The sequence below is a fragment of the Procambarus clarkii genome, chromosome 66, assembly GCF_040958095.1.
Source record: "Procambarus clarkii isolate CNS0578487 chromosome 66, FALCON_Pclarkii_2.0, whole genome shotgun sequence".
Classification (NCBI taxonomy): domain Eukaryota; kingdom Metazoa; phylum Arthropoda; class Malacostraca; order Decapoda; family Cambaridae; genus Procambarus; species Procambarus clarkii.
In genome coordinates, this window is record NC_091215.1 from 19,986,064 (window position 1) to 20,005,431 (window position 19,368).

At 45.5% G+C, this 19,368-nt stretch overlaps 1 protein-coding gene across 1 annotated transcript; it reads left to right on the forward strand.

The window, feature by feature from the left end:
- Nucleotides 1-296: 296 nt before the first annotated feature.
- On the forward strand, nucleotides 297-10,480 carry LOC138355225 (uncharacterized). Its single transcript, XM_069310085.1, has 3 exons — nucleotides 297-374; nucleotides 781-4,407; nucleotides 10,433-10,480. The coding sequence occupies exons 1-3, from the start codon at nucleotides 297-299 to the stop codon at nucleotides 10,478-10,480; spliced, it is 3,753 nt and encodes a 1,250-aa protein (XP_069166186.1).
- The last annotated feature ends 8,888 nt before the right edge of the window (nucleotides 10,481-19,368 follow it).

Below are 19,368 nucleotides of genomic sequence, written 5' to 3' on the forward strand. Positions count from 1 at the left end.
TACTGATTGGGCCAACATTTATCACTTGTATTGTCTCTGTGGATTAATGTCCATTCGGCTTGACAGGTAAAACAGTCGACGTAATCTTTGGTCTTGCTCCTCAGCCAAAAAGTTTACTTGTCATTAACCTCTTCCTACAGTGGCTCTTTGCACCAACATGACTGGATCGACTTGACGACTGGATCGACTTGACGACTAACTTGTCAAGTCGGAACTGCTCCGGGCACCTGACGGATGACTCGCTCTTCACACTGTCAGTATCACGGCGTGACGTCATCACTCCCCTACTTTAGACCATGGGGCGCCCTGCTAAGTCTTACTACAGCACTCGTTCTGCACAATCTTTTCCCACACATCCACCTTGTCCAAAGGTTGTCAGTTGCTTGTTTAATCGTTAGAAAGCACGCTTGCTTCTTCTAGTAATCTCAAATTACTGGCCAATGTTTGTCACTTCATAATACACAGATATATTACTACTCATGATACCAACTTGTGCATTCCACCAGAGGTTCGCACTGCGATGCTGAGGGTGCGGTGGTCTACCGTCTGGGACATGTCAACCTGCTGATGTGGCCATGACTTCCTGCTCACAGCCGCTCAGTGCTCCCCCCAGATCAGAAATGCCAGCCTCCACTAGCTTGAGCCAAACTCTCATCACCAATTCCACATCACTGACATGCTTTCTGCCGCTCCAGCACTAGAACACCTTGTGCATTACCTCAAGACCGTTTCCGACTGCAGTTTCTGGTCAACGTGGGAGTCATATAAATTTCCGCCTAGCATGACATAACTGGAGGCACTGAGAAGATATCGACAATCTGGGTCCCAGATATCTTGACCACGACCTTCTTGACTGACCCAGATGTCTTGACCACGACCTTCTTGACTGTCCCAGATGTCTTGACCACGACCTTCGTGACAGACCCAGATGTCTTGACCACGACCTTCGTGACAGACCCAGATGTCTTGACCACGACCTTCGTGACAGACCCAGACGTCTTGACCACGACCTTCGTGACTGACCCAGATGTCTTGACCACGACCTTCGTGACAGACCCAGATGTCTTGACCACGACCTTCGTGACAGACCCAGATGTCTTGACCACGACCTTCGTGACAGACCCAGACGTCTTGACCACGACCTTCGTGACAGACCCAGATGTCTTGACCACGACCTTCGCGACAGACCCAGATGTCTTGACCACGACCTTCTTGACTGTCCCAGATGTCTTGACCAAGACCTTCTTGACTGTCCCAGATGTCTTGACCACGACCTTCTTGACTGACCCAGATGTCTTGACCACGACCTTCTTGACTGTCCCAGATGTCTTGACCACGACCTTCGTGACAGACCCAGATGTCTTGACCACGACCTTCGTGACTGACCCAGATGTCTTGACCACGACCTTCTTGACTGTCCCAGATGTCTTGACCACGACCTTCTTGACTGACCCAGATGTCTTGACCACGACCTTCTTGACTGTCCCAGATGTCTTGACCACGACCTTCTTGACTGACCCAGATGTCTTGACCACGACCTTCTTGACTGTCCCAGATGTCTTGACCACGACCTTCTTGACTGACCCAGATGTCTTGACCACGACCTTCTTGACTGTCCCAGATGTCTTGACCAAGACCTTCGTGACAGACCCAGATGTCTTGACCACGACCTTCGCGACAGACCCAGATGTCTTGACCACGACCTTCGTGACAGACCCAGATGTCTTGACCACGACCTTCGCGACAGACCCAGATGTCTTGACCACGACCTTCTTGACTGACCCAGATGTCTTGACCACGACCTTCGTGACAGACCCAGATGTCTTGACCACGACCTTCTTGACTGTCCCAGATGTCTTGACCACGACCTTCTTGACTGTCCCAGATGTCTTGACCACGACCTTCTTGACTGTCCCAGATGTCTTGACCACGACCTTCGTGACAGACCCAGATGTCTTGACCACGACCTTCGTGACAGACCCAGATGTCTTGACCACGACCTTCGCGACAGACCCAGATGTCTTGACCACGACCTTCTTGACTGACCCAGATGTCTTGACCACGACCTTCGTGACAGACCCAGATGTCTTGACCACGACCTTCTTGACTGTCCCAGATGTCTTGACCACGACCTTCTTGACTGTCCCAGATGTCTTGACCACGACCTTCTTGACTGTCCCAGATGTCTTGACCAAGACCTTCGTGACAGACCCAGATGTCTTGACCACGACCTTCGTGACAGACCCAGATGTCTTGACCACGACCTTCGTGACTGACCCAGATGTCTTGACCACGACCTTCGTGACTGACCCAGATGTCTTGACCACGACCTTCGTGACAGACCCAGATGTCTTGACCACGACCTTCGTGACAGACCCAGATGTCTTGACCACGACCTTCGTGACAGACCCAGATGTCTTGACCACGACCTTCGTGACTGACCCAGATGTCTTGACCACGACCTTCGTGACAGACCCAGATGTCTTGACCACGACCTTCGTGACAGACCCAGATGTCTTGACCACGACCTTCGTGACAGACCCAGATGTCTTGACCACGACCTTCGTGACAGACCCAGATGTCTTGACCACGACCTTCGTGACAGACCCAGACGTCTTGACCACGACCTTCGTGACAGACCCAGATGTCTTGACCACGACCTTCGCGACAGACCCAGATGTCTTGACCACGACCTTCTTGACTGTCCCAGATGTCTTGACCAAGACCTTCTTGACTGTCCCAGATGTCTTGACCACGACCTTCTTGACTGACCCAGATGTCTTGACCACGACCTTCTTGACTGTCCCAGATGTCTTGACCACGACCTTCGTGACAGACCCAGATGTCTTGACCACGACCTTCGTGACTGACCCAGATGTCTTGACCACGACCTTCTTGACTGTCCCAGATGTCTTGACCACGACCTTCTTGACTGACCCAGATGTCTTGACCACGACCTTCTTGACTGTCCCAGATGTCTTGACCACGACCTTCTTGACTGACCCAGATGTCTTGACCACGACCTTCTTGACTGTCCCAGATGTCTTGACCACGACCTTCTTGACTGACCCAGATGTCTTGACCACGACCTTCTTGACTGTCCCAGATGTCTTGACCAAGACCTTCGTGACAGACCCAGATGTCTTGACCACGACCTTCGCGACAGACCCAGATGTCTTGACCACGACCTTCGTGACAGACCCAGATGTCTTGACCACGACCTTCGCGACAGACCCAGATGTCTTGACCACGACCTTCTTGACTGACCCAGATGTCTTGACCACGACCTTCGTGACAGACCCAGATGTCTTGACCACGACCTTCTTGACTGTCCCAGATGTCTTGACCACGACCTTCTTGACTGTCCCAGATGTCTTGACCACGACCTTCTTGACTGTCCCAGATGTCTTGACCACGACCTTCGTGACAGACCCAGATGTCTTGACCACGACCTTCGTGACAGACCCAGATGTCTTGACCACGACCTTCGCGACAGACCCAGATGTCTTGACCACGACCTTCTTGACTGACCCAGATGTCTTGACCACGACCTTCGTGACAGACCCAGATGTCTTGACCACGACCTTCTTGACTGTCCCAGATGTCTTGACCACGACCTTCTTGACTGTCCCAGATGTCTTGACCACGACCTTCGTGACAGACCCAGATGTCTTGACCACGACCTTCGTGACAGACCCAGATGTCTTGACCAAGACCTTCGTGACAGACCCAGATGTCTTGACCACGACCTTCGTGACAGACCCAGATGTCTTGACCACGACCTTCGTGACAGACCCAGATGTCTTGACCACGACCTTCGTGACAGACCCAGATGTCTTGACCACGACCTTCGCGACAGACCCAGACGTCTTGACCACGACCTTCGTGACAGACCCAGATGTCTTGACCACGACCTTCGCGACAGACCCAGACGTCTTGACCACGACCTTCGTGACAGACCCAGATGTCTTGACCACGACCTTCGTGACTGTCCCAGATGTCTTGACCAAGACCTTCGCGACAGACCCAGATGTCTTGACCACGACCTTCGTGACAGACCCAGATGTCTTGACCACGACCTTCGTGACAGACCCAGATGTCTTGACCACGACCTTCGTGACAGACCCAGATGTCTTGACCACGACCTTCGTGACAGACCCAGATGTCTTGACCACGACCTTCTTGACTGACCCAGATGTCTTGACCACGACCTTCGTGACAGACCCAGATGTCTTGACCACGACCTTCTTGACAGACCCAGATGTCTTGACCACGACCTTCGTGACAGACCCAGATGTCTTGACCACGACCTTCGTGACAGACCCAGATGTCTTGACCACGACCTTCGTGACAGACCCAGATGTCTTGACCAAGACCTTCGTGACAGACCCAGATGTCTTGACCCAGGCACAGCCCATTCATAACACACACACACCTCCGCCGCCTCATAGATTTGAGAGAGAATCTAATTTATTCTTATGCCTTCTGGTCACAACATGTGTCACCCTGTGTGTACATGGTGTGTGTGTCACCCTGTGTGTACATGGTGTGTGTGTCACCCTGTGTGTACATGGTGTGTGTGTCACCCTGTGTGTACATGGTGTGTGTGTCACCCTGTGTGTACATGGGTGTGTCACCCTGTGTGTACATGGTGTGTTGTCACCCTGTGTGTGTACATGGTGTGTCACCCTGTGTGTACATGGTGTGTGTGTCACCCTGTGTGTACATGGTGTGTGTGTCACCCTGTGTGTGTACATGGTGTGTGTGTCACCCTGTGTGTACATGGTGTGTGTGTCACCCTGTGTGTACATGGTGTGTGTGTCACCCTGTGTGTACATGGTGTGTGTGCACCCTGTGTGTACATGGTGTGTGTCACCCTGTGGTACATGGTGTGTGTGTCACCCTGTGTGTACATGGTGTGTCACCCTGTGTGTACATGGTGTGTGTGTCACCCTGTGTGTACATGGTGTGTGTGTCACCCTGTGTGTACATGGTGTGTGTGTCACCCTGTGTGTACATGGTGTGTGTGTCACCCTGTGTGTACATGGTGTGGTGTCACCCTGTGTGTACATGGTGTGTGTGTCACCCTGTGTGTACATGGTGTGTGTGTCACCCTGTGTGTGTACATGGTGTGTGTGTCACCCTGTGTGTACATGGTGTGTGTCACCCTGTGTGTACATGGTGTGTGTGTCACCCTGTGTGTACATGGTGTGTGTGTCACCCTGTGTGTACATGGTGTGTGTCACCCTGTGTGTACATGGTGTGTGTCACCCTGTGTGTACATGGTGTGTGTGTCACCCTGTGTGTACATGGTGTGTGTGTCACCCTGTGTGTACATGGTGTGTGTGTCACCCTGTGTGTACATGGTGTGTGTGTCACCCTGTGTGTACATGGTGTGTCACCCTGTGTGTACATGGTGTGTGTGTCACCCTGTGTGTACATGGTGTGTGTGTCACCCTGTGTGTACATGGTGTGTGTGTCACCCTGTGTGTACATGGTGTGTCACCCTGTGTGTACATGGTGTGTGTGTCACCCTGTGTGTACATGGTGTGTGTGTCACCCTGTGTGTACATGGTGTGTGTGTCACCCTGTGTGTACATGGTGTGTCACCCTGTGTGTACATGGTGTGTGTCACCCTGTGTGTACATGGTGTGTGTGTCACCCTGTGTGTACATGGTGTGTGTCACCCTGTGTGTACATGGTGTGTCACCCTGTGTGTACATGGTGTGTCACCCTGTGTGTACATGGTGTGTGTGTCACCCTGTGTGTACATGGTGTGTGTGTCACCCTGTGTGTACATGGTGTGTGTGTCACCCTGTGTGTACATGGTGTGTGTGTCACCCTGTGTGTACATGGTGTGTCACCCTGTGTGTACATGGTGTGTGTGTCACCCTGTGTGTACATGGTGTGTGTGTCACCCTGTGTGTGTACATGGTGTGTGTGTCACCCTGTGTGTACATGGTGTGTCACCCTGTGTGTACATGGTGTGTGTGTCACCCTGTGTGTACATGGTGTGTGTGTCACCCTGTGTGTACATGGTGTGTGTGTCACCCTGTGTGTACATGGTGTGTGTGTCACCCTGTGTGTACATGGTGTGTGTCACCCTGTGTGTACATGGTGTGTGTGTCACCCTGTGTGTACATGGTGTGTGTGTCACCCTGTGTGTACATGGTGTGTGTCACCCTGTGTGTACATGGTGTGTGTGTCACCCTGTGTGTACATGGTGTGTGTGTCACCCTGTGTGTACATGGTGTGTGTGTCACCCTGTGTGTGTACATGGTGTGTGTGTCACCCTGTGTGTACATGGTGTGTGTGTCACCCTGTGTGTACATGGTGTGTGTGTCACCCTGTGTGTACATGGTGTGTGTGTCACCCTGTGTGTACATGGTGTGTGTGTCACCCTGTGTGTACATGGTGTGTGTGTCACCCTGTGTGTACATGGTGTGTGTGTCACCCTGTGTGTACATGGTGTGTGTGTCACCCTGTGTGTACATGGTGTGTGTGTCACCCTGTGTGTACATGGTGTGTGAGTCACCCTGTGTGTACATGGTGTGTCACTCTGTGTGTACATGGTGTGTGTGTCACCCTGTGTGTACATGGTGTGTCACTCTGTGTGTACATGGTGTGTGTGTCACCCTGTGTGTACATGGTGTGTCACCCTGTGTGTACATGGTGTGTGTGTCACCCTGTGTGTGTACATGGTGTGTGTATCACCCTGTGTGTGTACATGGTGTGTGTGTCACCCTGTGTGTGTACATGGTGTGTGTGTCACCCTGTGTGTGTACATGGTGTGTGTGTCACCCTGTGTGTACATGGTGTGTGTGTCACCCTGTGTGTGTACATGGTGTGTCACCCTGTGTGTACATGGTGTGTGTGTCACCCTGTGTGTACATGGTGCGTGTGTCACCCTGTGTGTACATGGTGTGTGTGTCACCCTGTGTGTGTACATTTTGTGTGTGTCACCCTGTGTGTGTACATGGTGTGTGTCACCCCGTGTGTACATATTTGAATTATGTACCTCAAGTTTATTCTGATTAGTCTTCGAGGTCCCGCAGTCCAGCGTGTGGCCAGGCCTCCCGGTGACGGTCCGGCCAGTTAGACTGTTAGTTACCGCTTCATGCAGTCTGGCAAGCGACACAGCCCGGAAGATCAGCTGTTTATCAAGTGTCCACGTGTCTACATGTTGTTGGTTGTTAAGTGTTTACACCCTGTGTACTCTCCTAGCAAGCTCTGTTTGGCAAGGTGTGCTTGTAAATTTTCAGCTCTCGGTCCCGCCTCTCACTCTTCAGTGAACGGCTGTCACATCTATATTTAAGCTGTGTATGGGGCCGGCCTCAATCACTTTGTTTATTCCATTTGCTTACAACTTACAACAGTCTCCGTGGTGTAGTGGTAAGACACTCGCCTGGCGTTCCGCGAGCGCTATGTCATGGGTTCGTATCCTGGCCGGGGAGGATTTACTGGGCGCAATTCCTTAACTGTAGCCCCTGTTTAACGCAACAGTAAAATGTGTACTTGGATGAAAAAACGATTCTTCGCGGCGGGGATCGTATTCCAGGGACCTGCCCGAAACGCTACGCGTACTAGTGGCTCTACAAGAATGTAACAACTCTTGTATATATCTCAAAAAAAAAAAAAAACTCTGTGGCTCAAACTGACACGTGGTTCCCACCGTTGGCCTCTTGTTTATGTTCCATCACTGACGAATTGTGTCCTAGTCTATCCTGACAAATCCAGGGGATTTTGTATGTAGTAACCATGACTTGCTTGTTTCTTCTCTCTTTTTCGTGACACGAGATTTAATTTAAAATAAAAAAAAAATCCTTGTAACTCACATTGCTCAGCCCCTGGGCTGGTCTTGGAGTAATTCTGGAAATTCTTCAGCATGTTTTGTATATGACGAGTTATGAGTCCATGCTGGTGCCACTGATCCCAGAGCGCTACTCGTATGTCTGTCAGCGTTGCATATTCTGTTGATGATATCCAGTTGAGGTGGGTTTTCTGAGAGAGGTTGGCTGAGAGCAACTCTTCCCCCCCCCCCCCCTTGGTCTTATTGTATCTTCGCCTCCACGGAGAACGTCTCATATCTAATACTTAATACTCTGCCTCCTGCTCTCTGCACTTGGCTAATTTATTTTGTATTAGATGTAGCTAAACTCTAGTAGTCACTTTCGAGACCATTCCCTCCAACCTCTCCTCTCGAGTAAAACATCGCATATTGACGTCAAAATACCTAACGGACCAAATGTGATATACTATGTATATAATCTTGTTGGCTCACAAACAACGGTTTCTGTGCGTGTTGTCATCGGTTAGGTTAGGTTCGGGCCAGGCAATTTAGTTGGTCATTTTCTGTCCGTTGTGACAACGTGAGAGAACAGGCTGGATTATCAGCAAGTCCCGGCCTTAAGAGACTTGGAGGAGGAGTCGTGTGTATCATCCTCGTTATACCAGCGTCTTCAGTAACATTGATAAGAAGGCGTCGTTCTTCTCTAGGTCATTCACATAAAGATATAAATAGGAGTGGCCCTAGCGCCGGCCCGTGTAGGACCGCGCTGGTGACGGACTGGTGACTCCTGTCACCTGTACGTCTCGAATACGGATTTGGGATTGGTCGGCGGAAAGGAATGGTGCCCAACCACTTGGACACCCGACCGTCCAAGTGGTTGGCTACCATTCCTTTCTCCTCTCGTCCCATCCCAAATCCTTATCCTGACTGCTACTGTATAGTCATAATGGCTTGGCGCTTTACGGGCTATTCATGCCCGTGCCACCTCTTGGGTGGCTTAATCCTTATCAATCAATCGGCTTGGCGCTTTCGCTTCATAATTCCCTCCCTCCCTCCCTCTCTGCCTCCTTTTGTGAGTCTTTGTCATCTGTTGCCTGAGTATTGCGCTGAACCAACTGTAAGGTAAGTAATTATCAGAAGTCGCTCTTCAAGAACGAATATATAGCACTTGGTCGAGATACAAGGACGAGGATCTAGGATTGGACGGAGGGAAGGATCGGTGCCCAACCATTTGCACCATCGGGGATCGAGCGCCGATCTGCAAGAAGCGATGTCGTCGCTGTACTGTCCATCCCAAGTAGTTGGTTAGCACCTTTTCATAGCTATCTATCGACCCGTGTTGTGCACTTGCATCACTCTGCAATATTACCCGGTCATAGAATTTCGGCAAGTTTGTGAGGCAATGTTTGCCGTCCGTGAGCCCATTACGCGCGTTTACACGGAATATAACGGATGACAACATTCATCATCCCGTGAAAAACGTTACGCGAATAGTTACTGCAGCTATCTCACCCTGTCAGAGTAAATGAAACAAATGTATGTGAATGCATGTGTGTGTATATATGTATATGTGTGTGTGTGTGTGTATGTATATGTATGGGTATAAAGTATATATGGAAGCTGATCAGAATTACGTTTCACCTTAGTGTCATTAATGTACATCCACAATGTAAAAGACACATCGAACACTTTATGTAGGGCATACGTAAATCTGTGTATCTATGTATTTACGTATGTAGGTTAGCTTAGCATTTTAAACTTCTTTTGATAATTACTTACTTAGCATTTTAAAAGCACCGAATCACCTTCTGTGGTTGAGTGTTCAATAAACCCTTGAACTATATGTTTAACACTTCTCTAACCCTGTCCATGGAGGACAGAAGAAAATGTATATAGGCTGGTTAGCATTGTAAATGTGTGGCCACGTCTGTGGTAGAAAATAATAATAATAAAAGAAAAAAATGCATTTTGTGTTGCTGGATGTGTGTGTTGGTCGGAAGTGACATGTTCCACACTACCTGAGATGTGTCTGTTGATAGGCCATACTCCTAGTTGCAATCTGCATGGGATGTGTGTCTTGCTGAGCCTTGAAGACCCACAATGTCTGGGATGTATCTATTGGCGAGTCATGACCTCAGCATCACACCACTCGGGATGTGTTTTGGTGGGTCATGACTTCAGTGTCACACTCCCGGGATGTGTCTGTTGTGTTATGATTGCCATTTCGTACAAGGCTTTCCTGTGTCATTTTCCCCCACCCTATGTGCCTACGTAACGGCTCGGTGATCATTTCAGTTAAAACAGGAAGTGTTCATGTTGCACGGTTTAATAGAAATCATGCTTCCCACCTCCTGCCCGTTGGTCCCGCACGCTGGCCTCCATAACACCCTATAATATATTTCACGCTTCCTCAAGCACTCGTCCCCAGTCTCCAAGACGTCTCTATTTATGTGAATCTGCATTCCTAAATCCCTCCCATTTCCCACACTGTGGAATGGGGAAATACACCACTTGGTTGCCTAAGGCAGTAATTGCACTTGCCATGTTCCTCGTGTGACGTTCCTAGTGTTCCTAGTGTGACCTTCCTAGTGTGACAATACCGGTGGGTTAAAATGAACAAACGAATGTTTGTTCATTTCTCAGAAAGTTCTCACCCAATTGGGAGATGGCTTCTTCAATAACGAATTGTAAAACTATTTTCAATAGGAACATAATTAAATCTGCTTTAATACGGATTACAGAATCATGTAATTTGAACATTAGCAGTAGTTTCTATAATTTAGATCCATTTTTGATTGGTTCATTGGCCCTGAGCATTGTCACCCAGTACAGGGTTGAGCATTTGATCTGGTTGGGTTTTAGTCTTGTGAACCCACCATATATATATATATATATATATATATATATATATATATATATATATATATATATATATATATATATATATATATATATATATATATAAAATTGTCAACAATTATCTTGTTAGAAAGTTAGCACTCGCTAACTTTCACTCACTTCATATAAACTATATGATGAGTCCGTGTGAGGGGAGACTTTGAGTGGAGGGAAGGGTACAGTAGGTGGGGCAAGTGGAGGGAAGGGTACAGTAGGTGAGGCAAGTGGAGGGAAGGGTACAGTAGGTGGGGCAAGTGGAGGGAAGGGTACAGTAGGTGAGGCAAGTGGAGGGAAGGGTACAGTAGGTGGGGCAAGTGGAGGGAAGGGTACAGTAGGTGAGGCAAGTGGAGGGAAGGGTACAGTAGGTGGGGCAAGTGGAGGGAAGGGTACAGTAGGTGAGGCAAGTGGAGGGAAGGGTACAGTAGGTGAGGCAAGTGGAGGGAAGGAGTAAGGGAAAAAAAAGAGGAAAGGGTTCAAGGTGGAAGGGAGAATGTTTGAATATTGCTCTGCTATTTTTGCTTGCTTTCCCATTTGCTTGCAAGTAACAAATGGTTGATGGTATTACCTTCTGGAGGGTAGATATATCTTGCATATTAATTTTGGTTGAAATACAATGGATTCTTAAGAAATTACACGAGCGAACTAAAGCGGAGGACAGGAGCTGAACCCCAACAACTACCTTTTGTTCCACTACTACTTATAAAATAATTTTAAATTTCAAGAAGATACGATGAATAGTAACGAAAATACATCCATAAACATCGAGAGGCGGACCCAAGAACTAACATCTGACACAGCGGTGTGTGACGTAATTAATAAACATATTACAGGAAGAAGAACGCGCTACGACCCCGATTTCACCTTAAACTACGACGTAGGCGACGTAGCGAGAAATTTGACAAAAAAAAATAACATTTCTCGCTTCGCTGCCATTCATTTTATTACAGACACACAGAGAAAGAGACAGAAACATACAGCAGATAGATGGATCGATTCATAGATAGGTGATGGATAGATGGATGCAATGATAGGTTATATGGATGGGTAGAAAGATAGATGAATGCGCAGAGGGGCGGAAAGAGAGGTTGTTGGATATAAACATGGATAGATGGACAGATGGATGGATGGATAGATAGATAAATAGGTAGATGGGGTAGATAGAAAGATTGATGGTAATTTTTGTGTGGTCTAGTGGGGAAGGTCACAGTTGTGCTGTGTGGTGGAGAAGTATTAGTAACTGCAGACGACCTGTATATATCCACCCAAACGTGTGTGTGTATAATATATATATATATATATATATATATATATATATATATATATATATATATATATATATATATATATATATATATACATATATATACATATATATATATGTCGTACCTAGTAGCCAGAACGCACTTGTCAGCGTACTATGCAAGGCCCGATTTGCCTAATGAGCCAAGTTTTCATGAATTAATTGTTTTTCGACTACCTAACCTACCTAACCTAACTTTTTCGGCTACCTAACCAAACCTAACTTATATAGATAGGTTAGGATAGGTTAGGTAGGGTTGGTTAGGTTCGGTCATATATCTACGTTAATTTTAACTCCAATAAAAAAAAATTGACCTCGTACATAATGAAATGGGTAGCTTTATCATTTCATAAGAAAAAAATTAGAGAAAATATATTAATTCATGAAAACTTGGCTTGTTAGGCAAATCGGGCCTTGCATAGTAGGCCGAGTACGACGTTCTGGCTACTAGGTACAACATATATATATATATATATATATATATATATATATATATATATATATATATATATATATATATATGTATGTATGTATGTATATATATATATATATATATATATATATATATATATATATATATATATATATATATATATATATATATATATATATATATATATGTCGTACCTAGTAGCCAGAACGCACTTCTCAGCCTACTATTCAAGGCCCGATTTGCCTAATAAGCCAAGTTTTCCTGAATTAATATATTTACTATAATTTTTTTCTTATGAAATGATAAAGCTGCCCTTTTCACTATGTATGAGGTCAATTTTTTTTATTGGAGTTAAAATTAACGTAGATATATGACCGAACCTAACCAACCCTACCTAACCTAACCTAACCTATATATATAGGTAAGGTTAGGTTAGGTAGCCAAAAAAAGCTAGGTTAGGTTAGGTTAGGTAGGTTAGGTAGACGAAAAAACATTAATTCATGAAAACTTGGCTTATTAGGCAAATCGGGCCTTGCATAGTAGGCTGAGAAGTGAGTTCTGGCTACTAGGTACGACATATATATATATATATATATATATATATATATATATGTCGTACCTAATAGCCAGAATGCACTTCTCGGCCTACTATGCAGGGCCCGATTTGCCTAATAAGCCAAGTTTTCCTGAATTAATATATTTTCTCTAATTTTTTTCTTATGAAATGATAAAGCTACCCATTTCATTATGTATGAGGTCAATTTTTTTATTGGAGTTAAAATTAACGTAGATATATGACCGAACCTAACCAACCCAACCTAACCTAACCTAATCTATCTTTATAGGTTAGGTTAGGTTAGGTAGCCGAAAAAGATAGGTTAGGTTAGGTTAGGTAGGTTAGGTAGTCGAAAAACAATTAATTCATGAAAACCTGGCTTATTAGGCAAATTGGGCCTTGCATAGTAGGCTGAGAAGTGCGTTCTGGCTACTAGGTACGACATATATATATATATATATATATGTCGTACCTAGTAGCCAAAAACGCACTTCTCAGCCTACTATGCAAGGCCCGATTTGCCTAATAAGCCAAGTTTTACTGAATTAATATATTTTCTCTAACTTTTTTCTTATGAAATGATAAAGCTACACATTTCATTATGTATGAGGTCAATTCATTTTTATTGGAGTTAAAATAAACGTAGATATATGACTGAACCTAACCAACCCTACCTAACCTAACCTAACCTATTTTTATAGATTAGGTTAGGTTAGGTAGCCGAAAAAGTTATATTAGGTTAGGTTAGGTAGTCGAAAATATATTAATTCAGTTAAACTTAGCTTATTAGGCAAATCGGGCCTTGCATTGTAGGCTGAGAAGTGCGTTCTGGCTACTAGGTACGACATATATATATATATATATATATATATATATATATATATATATATATATATATATATTGTAATATAATATAAAGGGGTAACACCTCTGGTGCAATTGTAGGGACCCGTAGCCTTGAAGAGAATATAGATCATTAAAAGATAAACTTGCCATTTAACTCTGAATGCGTATGAGTGTTCACCCCTTTTTTTTATGTTGTACACTTTATTATACACAGTTATATAGTTACATATCTAATTAGAAAACTACAAGACAAGGCTACTACAAAGCAGATACACACACTCCACTTGTATATAATAATAATGATAATAATCATTCCCAAACATACACAATCATACTAATGTTTTCATACATGCAAATATTCTAACTAAAAGTATAAACATTGTTTATAATATGTAAATAAGAGATTTACTACTAGAAAGAGGCGACATCTGGCAACCCAACAGCTGATCAGTAATCTTCCTGTGTCTCCACAGGTCGAATACAGGTACAATTCCTGTCCCCCGACAAGCAAGCCAAGACCCCAATTATGTTGCCACGTTATCTTAATATAATATAAGAGCCAACACACATATATATATATATATATATATATATATATATATATATATATATATATATATATATATATATATATATATATATATATATATAATTAATTCACATTGCATGAAATTACTGTGTGAATCCATAAATTAACATGGATTCGTAACGGTCACATTCATGCACACGGACACGCACATGGGCACATTCATGCATACGGATACACACATGGGCACATTCAAGCACTCAGACACGCACATGCTCACATTCACGCACACGCACACGGACACACACGCACACGGACACACCCGCACATCAAGATACTCAGCATGGCTCCCAGCTAATCTTCCGACGAATCTAATAAGGTTAACACACTTAAGCTGTCTATCCAATACGTTTAAAATAAATTTCCTTATTAATCGAGTAATCTCCCCGGAGCCGACAAGTGATCCTGTCAACAAGCTTTTTGCCTGCTACCCGGACTCTTGGCCTGCTACCCGGACTCTTGGCCTCCTACCCGGACTCTTGGCCTCCTACCCGGACTCTTGGCCTGCTACCCGGACTCTTGGCCTGCTACCCGGACTCTTGGCCTGCAGGCGAAATTATTAAGAGTCACTACCCGATAAAGATGTCTTGCACGGTGTTTGTAGAACCTGAGTTGGTAGATACAGCGACGGCCTTGTGTTTTACGGGGTCGGCGTTCGATCCCTGATTACCCAAATGGTTTCACTACGTTCTTTTATTTAGTCCTCATAATTGCCTTTGCCTGTCAAGCTTATACATATCTATTTGTACAATACGCAGAGTTCTGAACATGCTAGTTGTTCGTTTAGCCAGTCTGCGGTACGACAGACAGACACAGACAGGCTTAACATATTGATGCAGCTTAATAGAAGCAAAACATTAGCTTGTTCAGCACGTCCTAATAATAGGACAAAAGACAACCATTGACGTAAATTCTAAAATGAGACCCCAGATGTGATGAGGAGGGACGAGTTGGTGTGTCCTGAGAAGCAATAATACCCATGACTCTACACCGTTACTTATGGGAGTAACAGACATGAAGATATTGACCAGTTCGAGGATTTGAGCCCTGAGCGGCTGGGTCGTATGACTCCTTGATGAACAGTTCGTAGGCTTTCTCCTGTTTTCATTCCAACATGTGACAGTGAAATACACTACACAGTATATTGCGTCATGATACATGGTAAACCCCAGCAGTATGTGGCCAGGCTGACCGATGTGTAGTAACACTTTGATTTCTCATGTAGGTATGTGGCGCCATGTTGATCTACGAAATATGTGGTCATATCGATCCTGGAATTTTTTGGGGCATATTGACTCTTGTAGTATGTAGCCATGTTGTTCCCTGGACGTATGTGGCTATGTTAGCCCATGGAAGTGTGTAGCCATGTTGGCCCTGGAAGTGTGTAGCCATGTTGACCCTGGAAGTATGTAGCCATGTTGGTCCCTGGAAGTGTGTAGCCATGTTGACCCCTGGAAGTATGTAGCCATGTTGGCCCCTGGAAGTGTGTAGCCATGTTGTCCCTGGAAGTATGTAGCCATGTTGACCCTGGAAGTATGTAGCCATGTTGGTCCCTGGAAGTATGTAGCCATGTTGACCCCTGGAAGTGTGTAGCCATGTTGTCCCTGGAAGTATGTAGCCATGTTGACCCTGGAAGTATGTAGCCATGTTGGCCCCTGGAAGTGTGTAGCCATGTTGTCCCTGGAAGTATGTAGCCATGTTGACCCTGGAAGTATGTAGCCATGTTGGCCCCTGGAAGTGTGTAGCCATGTTGACCCTGGAAGTGTGTAGCCATGTTGGCCCCTGGAAGTATGAAGCCATGTTGGCCCTGGAAGTATGTAGCCATGTTGGCCCCTGGAAGTGTGTAGCTATGTTGACCCTGGAAGTATGTAGCCATGTTGGCCCCTGGAAGTGTGTAGCTATGTTGACCCCTGGAAGTATGTAGCCATGTTGACCCCTGGAAGTATGTAGCCATGTTGGCCCCTGGAAGTGTGTAGCCATGTTGGCCCCTGGAAGTGTGTAGCTATGTTGACCCTGGAAGTGTGTAGCCATGTTGACCCCTGGAAGTGTGTAGCTATGTTGTCCCTGGAAGTGTGTAGCCATGTTGGCCCCTGGAAGTATGTAGCCATGTTGGCCCCTGGAAGTATGTAGCCATGTTGGCCTCTGGAAGTATGTAGCCATGTTGACCCTGGAAGTGTGTAGCTATGTTGACCCTGGAAGTGTGTAGCCATGTTGGCCCCTGGAAGTGTGTAGCTATGTTGACCCTGGAAGTGTGTAGCCATGTTGGCCCCTGGAAGTGTGTAGCTATGTTGACCCTGGAAGTGTGTAGCCATGTTGACCCCTGGAAGTGTGTAGCCATGTTGGCCCCTGGAAGTGTGTAGCTATGTTGACCCCTGGAAGTATGTAGCCATGTTGACCCCTGGAAGTATGTAGCCATGTTGACCCCTGGAAGTATGTAGCCATGTTGACCCCTGGAAGTATGTAGCCATGTTGACCCCTGGAAGTATGTAGCCATGTTGGCCCCTGGAAGTGTGTAGCCATGTTGGCCCTGGAAGTATGTAGCCATGTTGACCCCTGGAAGTATGTAGCCATGTTGACCCCTGGAAGTATGTAGCCATGTTGACCCCTGGAAGTATGTAGCCATGTTGGATCCTGGAAGTATGTAGCCATGTTGACCCCTGGAAGTATGTAGCCATGTTGGTCCTGGACGTATGTAGCCATGTTGGTTCTGGAAGTATGTAGCCATGTTGGCCCTGGACGTATGTAGCCATGTTGACCCCTGGAAGTATGTAGCCATGTTGACCTCTGGAAGTATGTAGCCATGTTGACGCTAGTATTCAATAGAGGCTGACTGAGCCACCATTGAATGCAATCACTGCCATTGAATTTATTGTAATCAATTGCTAATTAGTGGCACACCTGAACCACCTGCGTTAATAAATCTCCCAGGTGTGGCAAATTGTATTAAACAAAAAGTTATTTGATATTTTTTTTATTTCACACGCGAAATGTTAGTGTTAGTTGTCACCCACACCATCTGCGGTGGTGGAGTTTGTTGTCCCTCGTTCGTGTACTGACCTGGGACTAGATTCACGAAGAAGTTACGCAAACACTTACGAACCTGAACATCTTTTCTCAATCTTTGGCGGCTTTGTTTACAATTATTAAACAGTTAATGAGCTCCGAAGCACCAGGAGGCTGTTTATAACAATAACAACAGTTGATTTGCAAGTTTTCATGCTTGTAAAATGTTTCATAAATGTAACCAAAGCCGTCAAAGATTGAGTAAACATATACACGTTCGTATGTACTTGCGTAACTGCTTCGTGAATCTGGCCCCTGGCTTCCCGTTGTCGATACAACCTATATTCTCCTCAACAGACCGTCGCATTGTGACGTATACTCTAAGGCCAAAAACCGTCGTACTAGAAAATGGAAGCGGCTCGCGAAAGAAACGTACTGTCCCGTTTCCTGTGTTTGGATCCTCTGGTAGGTTAGAAGAGGACACTTTACATTTGCCGTTTTCTTGTCCTTAAGAAACCTAAAAGAGGACGGGCTAGATGGAGAAGGTCGTGAGGCAAGGGCTCGTAGAATACATGTAGAGAAGAAACTTTGTTACACACCACCAGCATGGGTTCAGAGATGGTAAATCGTGCCTCACAGGTTTAATAGAATTCTATGACCAGGCGAGAAAAATTAGGCAAGAAAGAGAAGAGTGGGCAGACTGCCTTTTCTTGGCCTGTCAAAAAGCCTTCGACACAGTACCGCATGCTGTTACAAAATTACTAAAGGTTGTTACAAAAGTTGGAGCAACAGGCAGGAGTAAAATGTAAGGTGCTCCAGTGGATAAGGGAATATCTAAGCAACAGGAAACAGCCAGTAACTGTGAGGGGGGAAGACATCAGAGTGGCGAGATATCACCAGCGGAGTCCCACAGGGCTCTGTTCTTGGACCCATCCTGTTTCTGATATATGTAAACGATCTTCCAGAGGGTATAAACACATTCCTCTCATTGTTTGCTGATGATGCAAAAATTATGAGAAGAATCAAGACATTGTTTCTCGCCGGCGCCCGGGATCGAACCCGGGACCACAGGATCACGTGTCCAGCGTGCTGTCCGCTCGGCCACCGGCCCCTGTGTGTGTGTGTGTGTGTGTGGTGAAAAAATAATAAATTAGTAGTTAGTAACAGTTAATCGATTGACAGTTGAGAGGCGGGCCGAAAGAGCAGAGCTCAACCCCCGCAAGCACAGCTAGGTAAATACAACTAGGTGAACACACACACACACACACACACACCTTGAATTGTTTCCCAGCCTATAGTTCTTTTAAAATGAAACATTTCCATTGTGGTGTCTGTGAAACGTATTGACGTAGACGCCGTCTTCATCCTGAAACATTTCTCTTATTACTGACTAGTGTTCCTCAGACGCCGCTCTCGTCTACATTATTGACAAGAAACCACAGTCTTCTTTACCAAATATTTTGATAATTATTGGCATGTTCCATGTTAAAGGCGAAATACATTTTTAAACGGATTTGGTTTTAGCTTTTTTATAATGCATTAGTATTGTATTTCCGAAGAATACATTTTGAAAATACTGTTCGATATTGTTATAGATCCATAAACTGTTAAATGAGATCATAAATCTTGTTTAAATATATCTGTTCCTCCATGGTCTTGGCTAGCTCGTAGGCAAGACCCATCACGTTATAGTATAGGGAAATAATGGGAAGTTTTCAGCTCATAAACCACAGTACATGATGATAGGAGACAGACTAAGTGTGTTCCATCTTTCAGGAATAATCCCTGTTTGCCTGTTCTGCCACAGTGTTATATTCTGTAATTTAGCAGTGCAGGCGACTGAATATGTATGACTATGACTGACCCTGTGTGACTAACCTTCCTGCGAGATGGGGACTCTTAGTACCACTGCTGCCTTATTCACTCTTGTGTTGATGATATCCTCATAATGCACCCA

Excerpts from the sequence above, each read along its gene's own strand:
- LOC138355225 (XM_069310085.1), top strand. The coding sequence starts at position 297 with ATGGGGCGCCCTGCTAAGTCTTACTACAGCACTCGTTCTGCACAATCT. Across the intron at positions 375-780 it reads ATCCACCTTGTCCAAAGGTT|CATGACATAACTGGAGGCAC; the intron begins GTCAGTTGCTTG and ends ATTTCCGCCTAG. Across the intron at positions 4,408-10,432 it reads ACCCAGATGTCTTGACCCAG|AAAGTTCTCACCCAATTGGG; the intron begins GCACAGCCCATT and ends TTCATTTCTCAG.